The 21,405-nt window shown below is 41.0% G+C and overlaps 3 protein-coding genes across 8 annotated transcripts; 2 read left to right on the top strand and 1 right to left on the bottom strand.

Annotated features, from left to right (window-relative positions):
* Positions 1-57: 57 nt before the first annotated feature.
* Positions 58-5,576, bottom strand: LOC135346191 (squalene synthase-like). The gene is made up of 8 exons (XM_064543743.1): positions 5,375-5,576; positions 4,870-4,967; positions 4,482-4,665; positions 3,507-3,635; positions 2,848-3,039; positions 2,383-2,559; positions 1,585-1,737; positions 58-396 (listed from the first exon to the last, which is right to left on the bottom strand). The coding sequence occupies exons 1-8, from the start codon at positions 5,543-5,545 to the stop codon at positions 187-189; spliced, it is 1,314 nt and encodes a 437-aa protein (XP_064399813.1). The 5' UTR covers positions 5,546-5,576; the 3' UTR covers positions 58-186.
* Positions 5,577-5,655: 79 nt separating this feature from the next.
* On the top strand, positions 5,656-12,058 carry LOC135346189 (protein NLRC3-like). 5 transcript variants are annotated; one of them, XM_064543741.1, is made up of 8 exons: positions 5,656-5,808; positions 8,187-10,800; positions 10,853-10,927; positions 10,980-11,051; positions 11,111-11,201; positions 11,335-11,403; positions 11,513-11,641; positions 11,734-12,058. In XM_064543741.1, exons 2-8 carry the CDS (start codon positions 8,197-8,199, stop codon positions 11,898-11,900), a joined length of 3,207 nt encoding a protein of 1,068 aa, XP_064399811.1. In that variant the 5' UTR covers positions 5,656-5,808; positions 8,187-8,196; the 3' UTR covers positions 11,901-12,058. The 5 variants fall into 5 exon arrangements, 2 of the variants coding, with proteins under 2 accessions (XP_064399811.1, XP_064399812.1); XR_010397993.1 differs by lacking the exon at positions 11,734-12,058 and having other exon boundaries at positions 11,331-11,403; positions 11,513-11,589; XR_010397995.1 differs by lacking the exon at positions 11,734-12,058 and having other exon boundaries at positions 11,124-11,201; positions 11,331-11,403; positions 11,513-11,579.
* A 915-nt stretch (positions 12,059-12,973) lies between these two features.
* On the top strand, positions 12,974-20,810 carry LOC135347137 (NACHT, LRR and PYD domains-containing protein 12-like). 2 transcript variants are annotated; one of them, XM_064545027.1, is made up of 8 exons: positions 12,974-13,107; positions 16,742-19,319; positions 19,374-19,469; positions 19,594-19,665; positions 19,739-19,904; positions 20,043-20,135; positions 20,268-20,387; positions 20,493-20,810. In XM_064545027.1, the coding sequence occupies exons 2-8, from the start codon at positions 16,764-16,766 to the stop codon at positions 20,642-20,644; spliced, it is 3,255 nt and encodes a 1,084-aa protein (XP_064401097.1). In that variant the 5' UTR covers positions 12,974-13,107; positions 16,742-16,763; the 3' UTR covers positions 20,645-20,810. The 2 variants fall into 2 exon arrangements, with proteins under 2 accessions (XP_064401097.1, XP_064401098.1); XM_064545028.1 differs by having other exon boundaries at positions 12,994-13,107; positions 18,379-19,319.
* The last annotated feature ends 595 nt before the right edge of the window (positions 20,811-21,405 follow it).

Below are 21,405 nucleotides of genomic sequence, written 5' to 3'. Positions count from 1 at the left end.
ATATAATTACATACGCAGTAAAAATTACTGTATGTGATGCTTAATACTGTTGTAAACTTATATCAGTTATGTAATCAGTTCATTTGAACACAAGCATGGCAACGTACTATATACTCGTGTTACACAAATTTAAAATGAGTTGAAGAAAAATAATATCAAACTATTCTCTGCATGAGTGTTCACTAGTTATGACACAAAATATCCTCCATAGTAGGCTATCCCCATGGCAATGACTGTGGCCACACCCACCACCTGGACGGATGTTTTCTGCAAGATGGACCCACTGTCGAGATTGTACCCTAATCCCTCCACGCATTGTGCCCGTATGTCTGCCACCAGTTCCCACGTTGTCACGCCTTCAGGGATGGTAGGGTCGCTGTATAACAGGGTGCAGATCTGAGGGGGGGGGGGGGAACGGCACTTAATAGTATCACACAGTAAGTAAATTATAAGTCTTAGAGCTCTTCAAAATCGTTGTGCCTATTGCCTTCAGGTTTAATGCCAGTATTTTATTTAAGCCACCAGTCCTGTTAAGCGAGATTGCTAGCACTCAAAGCAGCATACTATGATCACGGAATGATCGACACCAAGGGCGTATACAGAGAAGAGGGCATGCAACTTACTATGTACCCTACGTATACTCATCCGACTTCATATCAGAGACCGGATATGCTAAAAATAGAATCCAGTATACGGACGTGAACAAGTGGGCGGTGTTGTTTACGGAGTTATAATTATGGGCGTGTACATCAGAGCTGCCTAGCCTTTGCTAGCTAGCTAGCTAGCTAACAGTGGAGTATTATTTTAGAGAAGTGTCATGACCAGTCCTAGTCCAGTCAGGTCCAAGACAACCCCTTCGAGCGGGAAGTTAAATGCTGGGCGCATTGTTAAGAAGTACCAGAGACTCAGGAAGACAGGTTTATTGTACCTAGGTTTCATCTTCTTGGAGTTGCAACTGTTGGATGGTTTGCCTTTGACACTGCTAGTACGAGCCATACTGCTGCTGAGAACTAGTTTTACTATGCTGCAATCGAGCTAGCTAGCTAGCACAGATATAAAAAAGACTTTGATTTACCGTGTGTGGTCAAAGGTTACGCGTGGGCGTTTTTGTGGGCAGTTCTAAAAATAGCTCAATACGAAGTCGGATGATTCTGAGAATAGGGCGAGTTGCATGCCCTCTTCTCTGTATACGCCCTTGTCGACACCTACGTACTAACAGTGTACATAATAGCGCAGTGTATTAGCAATTTTTAATTAAAAATCAGGAAGCTAGGACAGCTAGACAGAACAGGGGAGCTCTAACATAACACAGTGAGAGTTACCTACTTGTTCAAAGGAATCTAAGTATTACGTATGTTGAATAACAAAACATCGATGTGGTCTTGATTCGGCTTACAAACAGTGCTACTGCATGTACACCACATGTAGGAAATAAAGACACAAGCAAGCACCCATCAATTTACCATGTAGTACGAGGAACTACATGTAACTCCTACTTAGGTTAATTCCTCGTTTAAAATGCGAACCCAGGACTCTAAAAGTTCAACAAAAGCCAAACAGTACTACTGTATGAAACACACTCACCTGTCCAATGTACTGAAAGAAGACGCTCCTGACATTGACCATGTTGTTGGAGCGCATCATGAGATCAACCGCCTGCCCTTTACGGATCTTTACCACACTACTGAACACTGCTTTGTTGTTGTAACACGCTGCCAGGGTGGCCACTGCCATCGTCTGTACAAAGGAGAGGGGAGAGGGGAGAGGGGTGAGTACCGTATAGCATAAAATGTTAATTTAGATCTGTGAAAAACATTTCACACATTATGGTATACAGACATTGAGAGTGATTGTAATTAATCGTACATACACACTCATTAAGAAGACAGCTACAGAATTCTGTGTTAATTTAACGTTCCAAACTCTATCTGCAGAAAGCAATTGATGTACCAATCAAATGAGGTTTCCAATTAGGGCGTATAAAAAGAGAGAGGGCATGAAACTGACTATCAACCCTGTGTGCAAGCAAAAACCAAAGCCACAGACTATGTACTGTACACAAAAATCTACTTTCTACCGCCACCTTTAGTTTTTGCTCGCAAACTGTTGCATGTCCTCTCTCTCTTTCTATACGCCCTTGGTATTAATAATTAAAATTATAGTTCAACTCTCAGCAATTCACTAAGCACTAATAAAATAACCATATCGTATATGCGGGTAATTTTCGTTGTTGGTGAAAATGTTCGTACTAATGACCCAGTTAAATGTGTTTCGCATTCTAAAATAGTCGTACACCTCGATCAGAATGGTGACGTAGAACTCATAATATTGCACATTAATAATGCTCTAAATACTAAATTTGCACCATACGATAATGCATACCTGAGGAATGGCACAGAAATTGAAGACACTCTGATTGCGAATTCTCGACATGTAGGTGAGAACATCAGGAACGTGCTTGAGGGCGTTGGTAATGAGGACGTTGAGACACGGCACAGCTTGGTCAAGGTTACGTGGCATTTGGAAGTCCGTCAATTCAGTTGTATATTTAGACCATGCCTGAGGGGATAATAATTATTGTGTTTAGGTTATACACTAAAAGGCACACAAGAGATTGTTAATAACAAAGTGAATAGTGGAAAGACATTTTAAGACACAACACGCTGAATAAAATGTCACCACTCCATCAACAGTTTACACAATTTCTCCCACACAAATGATACTTCTTGTATACCCCAAACACACCCACACACACACACGCATGCATGCACGCACACGCACGCACGCACGCACACACATCACACACACACACACACCACGTACGCACGCACGCACACAGGCACACACCTCTTTTGGCCAGAACTCCCTCCCCTTGCGAACGTCCTCCAGGTAATCACGAATGATGTTAGTCTTCTGTAGCAGCAGCCCCAATGAGTTGGCCAGTCCCTCGTCTTTGCCCACTTCCTCCCCCTCCAAACCAGAGGCAGAAAACAGTCGAGAGAGACCAATACCAACTAGTCCAGCTACGTAGTGACAGTACTGTGTGTGTGTGTGTGCGTGTGTGTGTGTGTGTGTGTGTGTGTGTGTGTGGTGTGTGTGTGTGTGTTGTGCGTGCGTGCGTGTGTGTGTGTGTGTGTGTGTGTGTGTGTGTGTGTGTGTGCGCGTGGTGTGTGTGTGTGTTGTGCGTGCGTGCGTGTGTGTGTGTGTGTGCGTGTGTGTGTGTGTGTGTGTGTGCGCGTGCGTGTGTGTGTGTGTGTGCGTGTGTGTGCGTGTGCGGTGAGTGTGTGTGGAGGGTTATGCACAGGTATATTTCGAGGGTATAAACTGTCGCAGAAAGACTGTTAAATTGCAAATTTAATAATTTCCGTGGACTAGCAGCTTTTTGGTGCATGCATGCGATACTAATATTTGTGGGTATTCATTAATTTTAATCAGAGAAAAATATACCCGCTATACGTTACGTACTAGCTAGACGTAATACCTCATGCTACATTGCCCCTACTCACCTCATCCCACTGTGCCATGGTCCCCACTTTGTCCACTAGGAACTTGGTCATCCCTTCTCCCATCTTCTTAGCTATGTCAGCTATTACGTCCTGAAACACTGGCTTCAGCTGACGAAACTCTGCCGATATCTGCAGTGAGTTTGCATGGTCACTGTGTGTGTACACTGCAAGCAGTGGCTGCAATTAATCTTTACTATAGATACGTAGTCCTATTGTTAACACAACAGTATGTTCAAGCAATATTATTGACCACTAATATCATGAAAGCACCGCAGGTGCTGATGCCTCGGTGGAGATGCCAAAGCTACATAACATAAAGCTACTAATAGCTTTGAACAATTTTTTGCAATAATTATTTTGCTGCATGCAAACTCAAAGAGTGGGTAATGATCGATCATGATTGTTGTTAAAAACGACCGATGCCAAAAGTTCAAGTGTAAAATTAATGGCTGCCATCAGCAGAGCCTTGCAGCTCTCTTCCTCACTCTTGTAGCTACCAATAGCCAGCGTTCTAGTGCAGAGCTAACTACTAGGTAGAGTAGTAACACTCGGTAAACAAGTTTGGCTACGTGCTCTTCTGAAAAGGCTGCAATGGCATTCCAGGTAAGCAAAACTAGGCATAACTCGAGAACGAAGCATTATTTTGCAAATCCACGAATTAAAATCCAAGTAAACATGACTAGAAGCCTATAGAAACTCTTACTTGCACTTGATTCATCTTTGAGCAGCTGTAGCAGTCAACACAGACACACAGACACACAAACACACTACCGTATACCTCGCTTGCGCATGTGCACCGAGGTATAATAAGTACATTACAGTACCATATCTGATATTCCATGAGCTGGGAATGACCTCATTTATAGCAGGTGATTGCATTGGGTAAGTGACCCATTAACATACCATAGATAATTAAAAATCCATTAGTATATTAATAATATACACAACACTTGTGCCTCCCTCCCCCGTCCTCACCACTTGAAATTCCTCCAGTACTACTTTGTCTTTCTCCGTGCTCTCCATGAAACGCCAGTCCTTGTCGTAAAGGTAGGTATAGAATTGTTTCAACAGAGTTGTCTTCTTGTCCACTGGAATACTCATGTCATCCTCTAGCGTGTCTAGTGCTCGCAGGACAAGGTAGAAGATGCACACTGCAGGCCTGTGTGTGTGTGTGGTGTGTGTGTATGTGTGTATGTGCGCGTGGCGTGGTGTGTGGTGTGTGTGTGCGCACGTGGTGTGTGGTGTGTGGTGTAAGTACTGAGGGGAAGTAAAAGTATGTAACAATGGAGTTGGTTACCACTCGCGTACAATGTTCAGCATCTAAACAAACCTACAACACATAAAATTTCTAAGCGTTGCCTACCTGAGTTCAGAGTCCAGAGCCTGAATGACAGCTGCAAAGCTCCTACTGGTCAGGTTGAGCAGCTCCAGACATCTCTTCATATCACTGCTCAGAGAGCTCTGTGGAGACAGAGACACCATCTATTGAGCATGCTCACAATGAAAGGAGGTAAACCACTATTTACTGGGTGACATTAACAAAGACAGGCACTTATAATTACGATCCTAATAATATTTTGCTCGCTTAATGAAATACTCCACATCCTACCTAACCCAAGCCCTAACCCCCGATTCCCAAACACTACAGTGTTAGCAGTACAGTCTAGCAACACATCTACCTTGCAACTCTGAGAGCTAGGTTTTGCAGGGTTTCTCAGCTAGCTCAACGGATAGTTATAACAGCTTATTCATTGCATGCAGGATTATAGCTAGCTAACTCTGTTAAAGGATCACCTCTTTTTGTAGCAAGCATACACACGTACTTGTTAATACACTAATTAATTATAAATAATAATTATACTGCATACTTCGTCCACTTTGGGCATAATGTGATCTTTCCCTCCTCCGTACTGAAACTTGAGCAAGGCCCAGAACTCTGTCGGGTGGGTAACTGATTTCAAGAGCTCCATTTTGTTCTTGCAAGTGGCTAGTGTCTTCTCTGCTGCCTGAGCGTGAGCTTGTGTAAAAGCTAACCACATGTACAAGAATATTCATGTTGATATCTGCTCAAAGGTCACCTTGTAATCAGGCGATTCCATAATGATTGATACCGGAAATACATTTACTTCCTGGTGAGAAGGGGAAAGGCGGGGCTGTGTGCACAATAACCGAGACCCTCCCACTTTTATGTGTGCACCCTAAAGAGAGGCGTGACAAATACTTATTTGAAGATATCATACACAAGCACGTCTATTAAAGGATTCAGGAGTGCCACCTTATTGAGCAAAGGAGAAATCTTAAGGTATTTCTAGTTCAAGGAAAGTTTCACTGTATGAACATTGGAAAAATAATCATGACATGACCAATAAAATGTACGTGTACGAATTGTATACGAATTCGTTTTCAAGGGAAGTCATAGCAGTGGCGTAGGCAAAGGGGGGCTGACGGGGCTAGAGCCCCCCCCTTTTGTGCTTCATCAACTCCAACTCAGCTTGAATCACCTGTCAATCTATTCTGCACTGTACTGCATGAGTAGTTACTAGAATGATGTCATTCAATGGAAATGTGGGCAGGGCCATCTACTGCGCATGCTTACTGCTGATGAAAAGTGATGACCTTTTTTTTTAGGTAAAATTCCAAGCTACCGTATAGCGTGTAATTTTCGTGGGGCAAAATATTCGTGGTTTTCGTGGTTGGAGGTCTGACCACGAATATTTTACCCACGAATGAAGCGACCTTGCCTACCTTTACCTGCAGTGCAAGCAGCAACCACGAAAATATTACCCACGAAATGTCTCAATATTGCTGAACCACGAATATTTTGTCCCCCGAAAATTACCCGCTATACGGTATTCAGCGCCTGCTCTGCTCAACGGATTTGAGCCCTGCCCTTCTCAAAATCCTGGCTACGCCACTGCATAGCTACTGATTGGTAGTCAATTGGGATATGATATAGGTGAAGAATGAGTTGCATTTCTTGTAGATGTCTGTAAGCAGCTATACCGACCTGTATACAGCTAAACTGAGAGAGCTAGCTAGAGCTACATGCACCTTAGTCTCGCGGGCCATACTCCACAATTTGATACTACGTATGGTGACTGTAGCCAGATTTTCGTGTCGCGGTGGAATTTAATGATTGCATCCGGTCATGTACTGCATTAACCGCAATGTTGCCGCACAAAAACCCACTGTCTTTCTCCACAGAAGAAGTAAGATAATTATAGACCCTATACAGTGACTCAAGCGAATCTTATATGTGAACATAGACATCAAGACAATACAACAGTGGCGGATCCAGGGGGAGATCCCAGGGTGCCACGGATCCCCCCTTTCAGACTAAGCTATTGTGGCTTTACTCCAGCTACCAGCTAGCTATTTATCAGTTTTGTAGCTATTGTAATTTGATTCAATGATTGTACCTGTTGTTCTGATGCATCAACTGCCAAAGGAGTGTTCAGGTTAATAGCCTAGGTTAGCTAGTTGACTGTTCGTGGCAGCATAGTTATCTATGGTGGCAGCTAGCTAGCTCTACGCAAGTTTATTATGGGACTTCCCCTGGCTGAGTATGGGATTTTACCTCGTCACATGTGGCCGGAAGTGGACGTAACCCCAAAAAATTTCGCGCTGCGCGCTCGTAGTTTGGAACCTCCCTTTCATATTTCCTGGATCCGCCACTGTACAATACAACAATTGTAGATCTAGATCTGTAGCTATAGCTGCACATAAGAAAAATCTTATTATCTTTTAACTGATTTTTGCTTTCATATCACATTATGAGTAACTCGGGAGTGAAAATGTCTTGGCTATTTCTTCCTGGAATATTGAAACCATAGTTTCGTCAACTTTTGGGCTCCCTATTCTTTATATCTTTTCACTCTTGACTGCAACTAATCTATATAGCTACACAATGATAGTCTTTGCCTGATTGTACAACCAACAGTACAACCTGGCAACAGTACAGTGACTGTGTAGCTTGTCAACTTTTAGCAATGGTGGACGATCGTAAACCACGCCCCTTTTGAATGCTTGCGGTACATTTTGTGTTGAAATTCTTGAACTGTCATCGTTTCGAACTTTCAGAACTCGACACGAAAACCTGGCTATATAGTCACCATACGTAGTGTCAGATTGTTGTGGAGTTTGGCCCGCGAGACTACATGCACCTAGCCAAACTAATGGAATGTTAGCTAGACCTTAGCCAGTGATTTTACGTACAGTATCAGGCGTGGACACAGGGTGGTTCTTCAAGTGGTATAGCTTGCAGCCGTACTTGAAATGTTGGCATCAATCATTGTTAGCAAGAATCATCGTTTTGTAAATCCACTAATTGCAATACAAGAAAACGTGATTATAATAGAAGCTCTTATACTTGCACTCGATTGATCCTTGAGCAACTGTATAGCAGTCTACACACATGCACACAGACACACATGCAAACACACTACTGTATACCTCGCTGTGCAATCATTTCAAACTCTTTTTCGCCATTCCCTGCATGCAAATGTGTTATGTTGAACTGTGCATGCATGCATGACATTGTAAATAATTGTCTACTAGTACTGTAGCTTTATTGCCGTAAAGCTTTAGTGCATCCACCGAAGGGACGTACTGTATGACTTTTATTACACGCTTATTTATAACCATGACAACTGCTGTAAGTATAAACTGCTTAATTCCTAGGTTTAGAAAAATGGATAAATTTATCTTCAGCATTCGCCAGAAGTACAAAGAAAGACTCCTAAATTGTCAAGAGCAATGGCCACCAGTTAGAGGAGACAGGCTCATCAATTTGCAATTAGTGGAGGCTGAAAAGAAAGAAGGATTTAGAGCCGGCTTGTCACAACATGGTGCACCTGATGATAACGTCAAACGCACTCCAATCCTCCATGGTGACCTATTCCGAGTCGAAAAAGACAAGAAACCAGTGAGGAAGCTCATTGTTGAAGGTAATGCCGGGATCGGTAAAACCACACTGTGTACCATGCTTGCTGAAGGGTGGGCAGAGGGCAAGATCCTAAAATGCTTTGACTGTGTTCTGTTGCTTCCACTGAGAGAAAATGAAGTATCTTCTGCTACAAGTTTTTCTAAACTGTTCAAACTTCTCCATGCCAGTGAGAAGGTCCGCACATCTGTTATAGAAGAGTTAGAAGAGAGAGAGGGAAAGGGTGTCCTCATCATAGCTGATGGCTGGGACGAGCTCAGTGAAGATAATCGCTCGAAAAACTCTTTTCTGTATAACCTTCTCTTCGGTCACATTCTTCCATTTGCATCTGTTCTTCTCACCTCACGACCTTCTGCTTCAGCTATTCTTCATGACCTTCCTTCTGTGGATCGTTTGGTTGAGGTAGTTGGTTTTAATGAAGAGAATGTCAAGCAGTACATAGAATCAGAGTTTGAGCAATTCCCAGAGAAAGCTTCTTCTCTCATCGAGCAGCTTGAGAACAACCCACTCATTCAGAGTGTGTGTTCTGTGCCTCTCAATTGTGCCATTATTTGTAACTTGTGGCACACTTTAGACCAAGAGCTTCCTCGTACGCTAACTGAGCTGTACACTCAAATTGTTCTTAACATCATCCTTCGCAATATAAAGAAAAAATTCCCTAATAGTCCGATTGGCCTAAATATATTTGACGAGATTCCGAATGATCTACAAAACACATTTTGGTTGATTTGTGAGTTTGCCTACGAGTGCTTATTATTAGATCAGCTGGTTTTCTCAGAAGCTGAATTGTCCTCTCGCTTACCCGAAGTTGGTGACAAGTTGCATTGCTTTGGTCTGTTGCAGTCTGCACGATCACTTCTACCTGTTGGTCACGGCCTGTCTTTTCATTTTGCTCACCTGACCATCCAGGAGTTTTTGGCTGCCCTCCATCTTGCTACTCTACCCAATGAAGAGAAACTAAAGGTTGTTAAGGCTCATGCTGACAGTGGCCGGTTCAACATGGTGTGGAGATTTATGTTTGGTCTTGCTAGTAAAAATCATGGTCGTAGTGATAAGGTGATCAGTTTGGATGATGGTTTGATGAATCAATTTCTGAAGGCTAAAGAGCACGACGTTTTGGCTTTATGTCATTTGGCTTTTGAAGCTTCAGATCCAGGCCTTTCAATAAGATTTTGTAATGTTTCGGTTCGAAATTTATTCCACAAAGATTTAAAAACGGTGGCTTTCAAAGCTCCAAACTTTGTGCTAAGAATTTGTGAAATGTTTGGGAACTATCTGTTAGACAGTTACTTCAACTCTCCCTTTGACTGTGTAGCTAAGTTTTATGTTTTTCGTTATGTTGAAAAATGTGATAACATGCCGTTGGTTATCAGAATAGGTGATTGTTCAATCGATGATAAGCTATTGAAGGAACTAGCAGACATACTTTCAAACGCAAATGGTAAACTGCAAGTCCAACAGTTACACCTCGAGCAGACTAAGTTGTCTGACAAAGGTGTTGCTGATCTATTTAAGAGAGCCTCAGCTTCCTTTACAGATTTAGATTACCTCTCGTTATATCAAAACAACTTCACTGACGTCATGTCTTCATTCATCCACACATCTTGCACTAGCCTCACGCAACTGCATTTGTCTCACAATCCTCTTGGAGTGTCTGGCATACAGTCATTAGAGACAGCTGTACAGTCTGGTGCTCTTATCAACCTGGAGCTATTGGGGCTCTCTAACACCCTCACTGAAGACGCTGATGTCAATGGAGCTCTACTGACCACCCTCTTACAGTCCATTGCCTCTCACTGTTCTAGTGTGTTAACCTTATTTTTACATAATAACAATCTTGGATTACCTGGATTATGTTCAGTTGCGGAAAACATTCCGTTACGATTGAATCACATTAATTTAACGGGTACCCATTTTACTACTTCTTTTCACTCAGAGTCTCAATACACACTCACCTGTGAGATGTTGAAAATTACTCCAAACTACTTAACAATGATTGATTTGACCCACTCTAATTTCAGTGGAACTACCGGAACTCTCTTGCTGGCAAAGATTCTTCAGGCATTTCAATCACTGAAAGGACTTGATTGCTCTGACTGTTTTCTCACTTCTTCCGACATCATAATGCTTATCCACCATCTTAAGTCCAATAATGTGATATGTAAGAATATAAATGCATTGGATCTCAGAGACAACTCCATTGATGATGATGGAGTGATAGCTCTCACTGAGTGTCTACCTGAGCTGTTTCTTAGTTTAAAGGTGATTGGTGCCGGGAACCATTGTGACATTGATCTCTGTGGTAATCCTGTGAGTGAAGAGTTGATACACATGTGCAACAAACACTTAGAGGTAAAATATACTCACTAATTGTATACTTCATTACCAGTTTTTTAAAACACAGGCCTTTGAGGAATCGGAAAAAACTGCAGTGCTAAAGGAGTGGGAGAGATCACTTTTACTTCCGCAAAATGAAATGGTATTATAAGATAATTCATAGCACTATCAATTCAATCTATATAATTATATAGATGGCTCGTGCTTTCTACAAGCTGTGGGATACACTGCTGTCTGAGATGATTAAGGTGGCTGAAGTATTTGACGTGAGTGCATGTATAGCAGATTTTCTGTGAAAAGTTTTGACTGTTCATTTAATTTTTAGCTCCACCCAACAGACGATGCATGCACTGAGAACATAACTGCTACAGAATCACGCAATAATGACCCTCCCTGTCTTACTGAGGTGATAACAGGTGAGTTTAACTTCATGGTCATTATATATATAGGGCCTTGAGTATTTAAATGGAGCTAGCTATCTCAATCTCACACCTGCATGGCTTGCATGCACAAACGCTCACATGACATACACTCTGTTGTATTAGCTAGCTGCTGACTCTAGTAAAAATGGGATAGTTACGCCTCCTTCATCTCCACGAGCAACTCAAGCCAGTTCAGGTATAGGCACCTGCCAATAATTTTTGCATTAAGCGCATTGTAAAGTTGTGTACTTTCCTATAGAATATTGCCAATACTGAACTGTATAGCTTATTCTCCTCCCATTCAGTTCCTCCAGAGTTGACTCTCAGTGTTCTGGACAAGGAGCTCAAGACACTCACAAAACCAATACGGTTTGGGGTCAGTTTGGACATTGCTCAACACAAACTGGAGATCATCGAGCAAGACCATCGAAACGGTAAAATATGCATTGTGGACTAATAATGTTTTTCGGATTGTGTTTGCAGAGTATAGAATTTCTTTTTAATAACGATTCCCCATGCCATGCAGATACTGAAGGTCAGAAGATTGCCCTGTTTCAGTTCATTGCCAAGAACTACAAGAGTCTAGGAATAACTTGGAGCATTATTGCCGACGCTCTCCATGACATTGATTATGGGGACTTGTCATCAGCTGTTAGGGGAAAATACTGCACTATAGCTAGACTAAGTACGTGACATTCATATAATTATACTAGATTGTATGTTGTTCATTTGTTGACAGAGCTTTTCTTATAAGGACACATTGTCAAACATGACTATTATAATATAAATTATTGCCTGATTATATACATGGTTTTTTTTCTACCGCCTTGAAATAACACCAATTTCTCATTATTGCATGCACAATAATTATAGTGGCGTGCATGCATGGAATAGCTAAACATGTTCTGAACTAATTTAAAGCTGCATGAGGTCCCATGCACTTACGATTGAGCAATTAGAAGTTAATTAGGAGAAAGTGCATGCATGTATGGGGGAGGAGAGTGGGGGAAGAAAGAGGAGAAAGTATAGGGGAGATGAGTGGGCGAGATCAACGCTGATGGGTAATAATTATATAAAGTAGAGGAAGAAAAAAGAACACATTTGCACACTTTACTTCGTAATTTCAGAGTATACACGTTGATGTCAGGAGTATAGAAATGTGTAATACTTGATTTTTGGAGCAATTTTAAACATACAAATGTGTACACTTGTGTGCACATGTATATTAATCTTGTTTAACTCAAATGTTTGGTGTACAAGGTATATAATTATGCTAAAATCAAAAGTTGGACACTCAGTTAGACTACTAGGTGCTGTTGCATTGAGAGTTAGGTGTAGTCTGTGGCTGAAGTTGACCTCTAATTCATCAAGGTGTAGCTGAGTGTCAATTTAAACTTAAAGATGTAAACAGAAGGAGGTTTAATGGGGCTTTTTTGCTGGGAGGTTTAGCACACACACAACTCAGTATACTATAGCGTCCACATCAAGCCTGCATGAATAAAATGTTTTTCTTAAGCTCAAGCTCATTTACATTTCTTTCGTTTATGAATAATTATTAGACTAGCTAGTTGCATATATTCAGGCTTTGATGGATACTAGAGTATAGTATAATGAGTCCCCACTTTTGAACCTCCCCACAGGTTGCTATTTCTGGGTTAGCAACTTCTGGGGAGGTTCAAAAGTGACTCTTTCAGCCCTTAAACAAACAAATACTGATTCTACATGTAAGTGGATTACTTCCTGTGCAGTGGTCACAAATTAATTAAAGAATGTCTGCATAAGTGGGCTAGACCACATTATAAGTGTTTGAGGAGCTCCATTCTTGCCATTCTTGACTGAGCCCTCTAAACAAACAAAGACAGAAGAGTAAAAGCCCTCTTTCAGTTTTTACTTGGAAATTGTAAGTTCTATGTAACTTGCAAGTTGTAATTCTATCTACAACTTTAGTATTAACATAATTACGGATCTGTAGCCAGAGAGTTCACAATTAAGATCGAGTACAATTGTCCTTCGCTAGTGGAGAGTACGATTGACCTTCGTTAGTATATAGCTGTAGTATGTAGCTAGTAATACTTGCAGCTGCTTGTTTGTGTGTAGCCTCGTTCCCAGGGCAGAAGGATTTTTCACAGAAGGAAGAAAATTAGGCCTAGTATTGATTGTGTTTGGGCGTGGTTGGAATTTGCTGGGTTTGACCATTAATTACCTCTGGAACCAAAGTGTCCGGATAATCAAGGCTCCACTGTAGATTTTAATGGTCGAAATATCATACAAAAGATCTCTGCTCTGAGCCGGTATCTGAAACTTCCCAGCAATGGCGCATCAATTGTGTAGTCAATCACTCATTGACTGATTGAAAACTAAAGTCACTCTTATAGACTTCTTACTAGCTGAGTAGTATATAGACTAGTTAATTGTGTCTTTAAAAGCTGCATGTGCTATATATAATTATATAAGCTGTGACTATATAGCAATGACTAGCACTTCTACTACACCTAAATCACTAGGTGAAAAACCTGAATGACACAAAAGTGGGCGTCGCCCCTAAAAGCAGCTACCTCTCAGTGTACCTAGCCAAACCAATGGAATGTTAACTATAGACCTCAGCTGGTGACGTTATGTACAGTATTGGCTTCAGTCTACGAACTATTTCATTAGGAGCATTATATTGCCGACGTACGTAAAATTGAGTATTTAGGGGGAAATACTACACTATAATAATTATAGTTATTTGTTCATAGTATAGACTACATGACATTGTAATAGATTGTGTATAATGATGTACGTATCCTTAATTTTATTGTTGTAACAGATTACCCACAAAAATTGCAGTTTTGTATGAAACTAAAACTGTAGCGTGATCTATTTGTTTAGTGTGTTAGTTTTTCTATAAATACTGCCTGGAAATAACACCAGTTGTTATATGATTTTTCATGGCCAATTTTAGCTTTTGAATGCTATATTTATAGTGACAGTGCATGCATGCGTGGAGTGGTCACAAGATTAATTGAAGAATGTCTGTATGTGGACCTCACCACATTTCTAAGAGGTTTTGGGTTACAAATACTGAACAACCTTCACTCAGTTTTACATACAATATAATGCATGTGCATATACTATATGGATATTATCCATGGGATGATAACCATGGGGGATAAAGCATTTATTGCTTAGAAAACCAAAATGCAGGTTGAATCTACACATGCGCGACATGCAGTTGCTTTGTCATCCAGAAGGATGCGTAGCAGCAAAATTTATCATTAGAGAGCCCTGCCCACATATCTATTGCAGCCTAGTAACTACAGATCATTATCATTCAAGCTGATCTGAGTGTAAGTTGATCTCCAGTCTGGTGTGAAAGGGAGGTTCCATGGAACCCATGGAACCTACTGAAAATGCAGAGTCTGTCCCGCTTGAGCCCTGCCTTGCCACTGGAACCCCCCTGACAAGAATTCTATAGATTCGCCACTGATATTTGTGTGCAAAACGTGCATAAAATACCACCGAGGCAACACAAATGTCTTGACTTTTTAATGATATTCTGCCTGTCATAGGATTTTAGAGAATGACGTGTGGCCAACCTCTTCTGGAGCTGCTATTAGGCCCTGCTCTTTTTTCCGCTATTATGCTTTTGAGCACTGCCCCAAATTCAGCCTATTATGCTTGCCCATTATGCCGCACATTGAATTCAACAGTAGTTCTCTTGAAGATTTTTCTAGTGATCCTCTGTCGTTGAGATGTAAAGGAGGCATTTTTAAAAAAAACACGCAGCAGCTAGTGGACCCCTTGCATTTGTACCGAAGTCACTTTATATGCTTCAATTATGCAGCGTAGTGACCTAACCTATATTACCTTACTGGGGCTAACAATCGGTGCTCTTGAACAATGGCCTCTCTTGAATTATAGCCTCCTCTGTCAGCAAAATGATATATAGCCGCGGCCTCTGATCAAGCATATATACGGTATCAGCGAGTAACATTTTTGCGATTTACTTTTATTCGCAGAAATAGCAGAAAATAATACCAGCGAAAATATGTCACCTTAAGCAAGAGTGCATAAGAAGAGAAGAGTGTCGAACTACTGATACTTCTACACAAACACTGTACAAAGTAACATGACTAGCACGTAATAAAGTATTGTAAATTTACTAGTGGTGTGGTTATCAAACAATTCTAGCTATTATATATAATTGTTCAATGTTCGCGTTCAACATTCAGAGCTTGTGGAGCTGCTCACTGCACACTGATAGGAGACGATCTCTTCACAAAAATCATCTAAATAGAGACAATAGTCGAGTTGATCCTCTTCACTTGCACTCTTTACTCACTATTAACAACTTCTGTGCGTTGTGTAATTATGCGCAAACGTCATCAATTGCGAGTTGCTCACGTGCAATTGACAGGATGTAACGTTATTTTGTGCACGGTGTTTGTAGAAGTATCAGTAGTTCGACACTCTTCTCTTCGTATGTACTCTTGCCTTAAGTATATGCCTTAATTATGCCAGAATAATTTGCTAGGGCCTGTTAGCGCCCCCACGCCCACTTTCTCCAAGAGGGCTGCGAAGGAGGCTAAGGCAAGCTGCATGTAAAATGATGGTAGTTTATACATCGGTGAATCCGACTATATAACGCCCAGGGTTCTGCTCTTTAGTGCTATAGTTATTATGCCTTGGAGCACATGCGCAAGCGAGGTATATGGTAGTGTGTCTGTGTGTCTGTGTGTCTGTGTATAGATTGCTACAGCTGCTCAAGGACCAATGACTTTCAAGTAAGAGTTTCTATAGGCTCTAGTCATGTTTTCTTGGATTTTAATTTGTGGATTTGCTTCGTTCTCAAGTTATGCCTAGTTTTGCTTACTTGGAATGCCATTGCAGCCTTTTCAGAAGAGTGGGTAGCAAAACTTGTCCATGGAGTGTTGCTACTCTACTTTGTAATTAGCTCTGCACTAGAACACTAGCTGTTGGTAGCTGCAACAGTGAGAAGAGAGCTGCAAGGCTCTCTACTGATGCAGCCATTAATCTTAGGCTCGAACTTTTAGCATCGATCGTTTTTAACAACAATCATGAGATCGATCATCACCCACTCTTTGAGTTTCCCTGTGATTCTGGATTTTGCCTGCATGCAGCAAATTAATAAATTGTTGTTCAATATAATGTGTGTATAAAGTTAATGCTATTAGTATTTTAACTTTGGCACCTCCCAGTGGCGTAGCCAGGATTTTAGGAAGGGCAGGGCTTAAATCCATTGAGCAGGGCCAGAGCAGGCGCTGAATAGCTTGGAATTTTACCTAAAAAAAAGGTCATCACTTTTCATTAGCAGTAAGCATGCGCAGTAGATGACCCTTCCCATTTCCATTGAATGACATCATTCTAGTAACTACGCATGCAGTAGTACAGTGAGTTGACGGACTGAAACACAGGGCTCTAGCCCCGTCAGCCCCCCTCTGCCTACGCCACTGCCTCCACCGAGGCATCAGCACCAGCGGTGCTTTCATTAACATGGCAACATTGCTAGATTGTACACTATTCTCATGCAGGTTTTGCTTTATCATTAAGAAAATGGATAAATTCCTTGCTAGCATTCGTCGAAAGTACAGAGAAAGAGTCTTGAACCGTCAACAGCAGTGGCCACCTGTTTCTGGAGAGAGGTTCATTAATTTGCATTTAGTGCAAGGGGAAAAAAAAAAAGGATTTAGAGCTGGCTTGCCACAACATGGTGCACCTGATAATAAGACGGTAAAACACACTCCAATTCTCCATGGTGACCTATTTAAAGTCGAAGAAAACAAAAAACCAGTAAGGAAGGTCATCGTTGAAGGTAATGCTGGAATTGGTAAAACCACACTGTGTACCATGCTTGCTGAAGGGTGGGCAGAGGGTAAGATCCTGACACAATTCGACTGTGTTTTGTTGCTTCCACTGAGAGAAAATCGAGTGTCCTCAGCCACAAGCCTTGCTGAACTTTTCAAACTTCTCCACTCCAGTGAGAAGATTCGCGCATCTGTTATAGAAGAGTTGGAAGAGAGAGAGGGAGAAGGTGTCCTCATCATAGCTGATGGCTGGGACGAGCTTAGTGAAGACAATCAATTGGAAACCTCTTTTCTATATGACCTTCTATTTGGTGATGTTCTTCCATTTTCTTCTGTTATTCTCACCTTACGACCTTCTGCTTCAGCTCCTCTTCACAACCTTCCTTCTGTAGATCGTTTGATTGAGGTAGTTGGTTTTAATACGGAGAATATTAAGCAGTACATAGTATCAGAGTTTGAGCAATTCCCAGAGAAAGCTTCTTCTCTTATCGAGCAGCTTGAGAACAACCCAGTATTTCAGAGTGTGTGTTCTGTGCCCCTTAACTGCGCCATTGTTTGTAACTTGTGGTATACTTTAGACCAAGACCTTCCTCGTACGTTAACTGAGCTGTACACTCAAATTGTTCTCAACATTATCCTTCGCAATATCAAAAAGAAACTCCCTGATTGTCCAATTGGTCTCAATAGTTTTGACGAAATTCCAAACGATCTTCAAGACACGTTTTGGTTGATCTGTGAGTTCGCCTACGAGTGCTTATTATTAGATCAACTGGTTTTTTCAGAAGCTGAATTGTCCTCTCGCTTACCCAAAGATGGTGACAAGTTGCAATGCTTTGGTCTATTGCAGTCTGCACGATCACTTTTACCTTTTGGTCATGGCTTGTCTTTTCACTTTGCTCACCTGACTATCCAGGAGTTTTTGGCTGCCCTCCATCTTGCTACTCTACCCAATGAGGAGAAACTGGAGGTTGTTATGGCCCCCCATACTAGGAGTGTCCGGTTTGACATGGTGTGGAGATTTATGTTTGGTCTTGCTAGTAAGCACAACAGTAGTCGTAGTGATAAGGTGATCATATTAAATGTTGGTTTGATGGATCAATTTCTGGTGGTTAAAAAGCAAAATAATATGGCTTTATGTCATGTAGCGTTCGAAGCTTCAGATCCTGGTTTTGCTATTAAAATTTGTAAAAATATAGTTGGACAATACATATTAACCAGTTATTTGGACAGCCCCTTTGACTATGTAACTTGTTTCTATGTTCTTCGTCATATGGCAAATTGTGATAATATGTTTATCAGAATAGCAAATCTTGCGATTGATGATAAGTTGTTCACAGAACTAACTGACATACTTTCGAATGCAGAAGGTAAACTGCAAGTTCGAAACTTATCCCTCGAGTGGACTAACTTGTCTGACAAAGCTGTTGTTGATCTCTTCAAGAGAGCCTCAGCTGCCTTTACAGCTTTAGATTATCTCTTCTTGTCTAAGAACAGCTTCACTAACATCGTGTCGTCATTCATTCACATGTCTTGCACGAGTCTCACACGACTAAAATTATCCGACAACCCTCTTAGAGTGTCTGGCATACTGTCTCTAGTGACAGCTGTACAGTCTGATGCTCTTATCAACCTGAAGACCCTGGGGCTCTCCAACACCCTCACAGACGATGCTGATGTCAATGGAGCTCTACTGACCACCCTCTTACAGTCCATTGCCTCTCACTGTACTCAACTTGTATCCTTAGACCTCTCAGATAACAGTCTTGGTTTACCTGGATTATATTCAATTGTGGAGAACATTCCGTTACAATTAAATGAGATTGAATTAGGTGCTACCCATGATGCAACTTCATTTCACTCACTTCAATACGTAGTCACCTGCGAGATGTTGTATTTCCATCCATATAATTTAAAAAGTATGTACTTATCTGGCTCCAATCTCTGTGGAGCCGCCGGAGCTCTATTACTGGCAAAGTTTCTTCAAGTATTTCAAACACTGAAGCGTCTTAACTGCTCTTACTGTTCTCTCACCTCTGCTGATATCATAATGCTTATCGATCATCTTAAGTTCGCTAATGTGAAATGTAAAAGTTTAAATTTGTTGGATCTCAGCAACAACTACATTGATGACGAAGGAGTGATAGCTCTCACGGAGTGTCTACCAAATCTATATCCTAGTTTGAAGGTTATTCGTTTTGTTGGTAACCAGAATGCTAGGCTGAACAACTCGCGATCGGGTGGTGTTGTTCTTCGTGGTAATCCTGTGAGCGAGGAGTTGATATGCATATGTAACGAACACTTGGAGGTATATATACACTCGCTATTATAATTATAGTGTTCATTATTATTTTAAATACAGGCCTTTGAGGAATCACGAAAAACTGCAATGCTGAATAACTGTGAAAATATGTTTACTACCACAATATGTTTACTAGACCTACCGCAAAATGAAGAGGTAAGTCATAATTACGGGCATGTGTTGGAGCAAATTTTTGTTGCTAGGTAACAACATCAGGGCTGTAACCTAGACACGTATTACAAAATTAATATGCAATTATTATATCTCGATACATCTATAGATGGCCCGTGTTTTCTACAAACCTTGGGATACGCTACTGTCAAAATTGATTGAGGTGGCTGAAGTATTTGACGTGAGTGTATATGCATGTAGCCCATTAATTTTTATGTTAGCATTTTTTATTGTAATCCGATCTATTATTGTAGCTCGACCAAACAGACGATGAATTGGACACTCTTAGCGATGATTCCAATTATGAGATCTTCTTTCCAGACTATAACCAAAACTCCCCTCACGCTACAGAATCACCTAGTGATGAGCCTACCTGTTCTAGTGTACTGTCTACCCAAATAACAGAACAAGAGGAAACATGTGAGAAAAAAGAGATTAACTTTATTATCTGAGTGTTGGCATATGTACAATTGCAAACTAAATGTAATGGTGTTTGCTTTCCGAATCCCCTCACATGCACCTGGCTTGTACGAACCCTCACATGACACACACATACAGACTCAGTTGTATCAGTTGCTGACTCTAGTCAAGATGAAAGAGTTACACCACCCCTCCCAACATCATCTCCACGAGCAACTCAAATCATTTCAGGTATAAAACACCTGTCAAATTTGTTTTTACTCTAACACTTTTGCATTACGCATTGTACATCGTAAAGTTGTGGACTTTCCTAAAATGCATTCTTGTGACTGTAGCACTGATCTCCCCTCTCCTCCCATTCAGAGTTGACTCTCAGTGTTCTGGACAAGGAGCTCAAGACCCTCACAAAACCAATAAAGTTTGGGGTCAGTTTAGGCATTCCTCAACACAGACTGGAGGTCATTGAGCAAGACTATCGATTCGGTAAAATATGCATTGTGGACTAACTGTGTTCAGACTAATACTGATGTGTTCAGACTGCGTCTCTTGTGTATCGAATTCCTTTTTAATAACGATTCCCCATGCCAGATACTGAAGGTCAGAAGATTGCCCTGTTCCAGTTCATTGCCAAGAACTACAAGAGTCTAGGAATAAGTTGGAGCATTATTGCTGAAGCTCTCCATGACATTGATTATGGTGATTTGTCATCAGCTGTTAGGGGGAAATACTGCATGCACTAGCACGTGACATTTATGTATAATAGTTGTTCATTTGTTGACTGAGCTTTTCTTGTAAGGACACACACATGACCTATATTACCACAATTTGACTGTACTTGATATAATTAATATACATGTATGGTTGTTCATAGTCACATGGAATAGCTAATGAACTTATTTAAAGCTGTGGTTCCACAAATAATTTTCTCAAATTAGGAGAGAGTGCATGCATGCATGGGGGAGATGAGTGGGCGAGATCAACGCTGAGGGTAATAATTATATAAAGTAGAGGAAGAAAAAAGAACACATTTGCACACTTTACTTCGTAATTTCAGAGTATACACTTTGATGTCAGGAGTATAGAAATGTGTATGACTTGATTTTTGGAGCAATTTTAAACATACAAATGTGTACACTTGTGCACGTGTATATTAAATTTCTTGTTTAACTCAAATTTTTGGTGTAGATCTAGGTGTTGTTGCATTGAGAGTTAGGTGTAGTGGCTGAGGTTGACCTCTAATTCATCAAGGCGTAGCTGCATGAGTGTCAATTAAAGAGGTAAACAGAAGCCAGATAGCAATCTCTGAGGAGGTTTAATGGGGCTTTTTTGCTGGGAGGTTTAGTTGGATGCTACACACACATGCAACTGTTACTCGTACTGTAGCGTCCACATCAAAGAATACATGTATGTAAATGTTTTCTTAAGCTCAAGCTCATTTACATTTATGAATATTAGTTGCATATTCAGGCTTTGATGGATACTAGAGTATAGTACAATGAGT

Source organism: Halichondria panicea, chromosome 13, assembly GCF_963675165.1.
Source record: "Halichondria panicea chromosome 13, odHalPani1.1, whole genome shotgun sequence".
Classification (NCBI taxonomy): Eukaryota; Metazoa; Porifera; class Demospongiae; order Suberitida; family Halichondriidae; genus Halichondria; species Halichondria panicea.
This window is presented reverse-complemented; position numbering and strand designations above follow the sequence as displayed.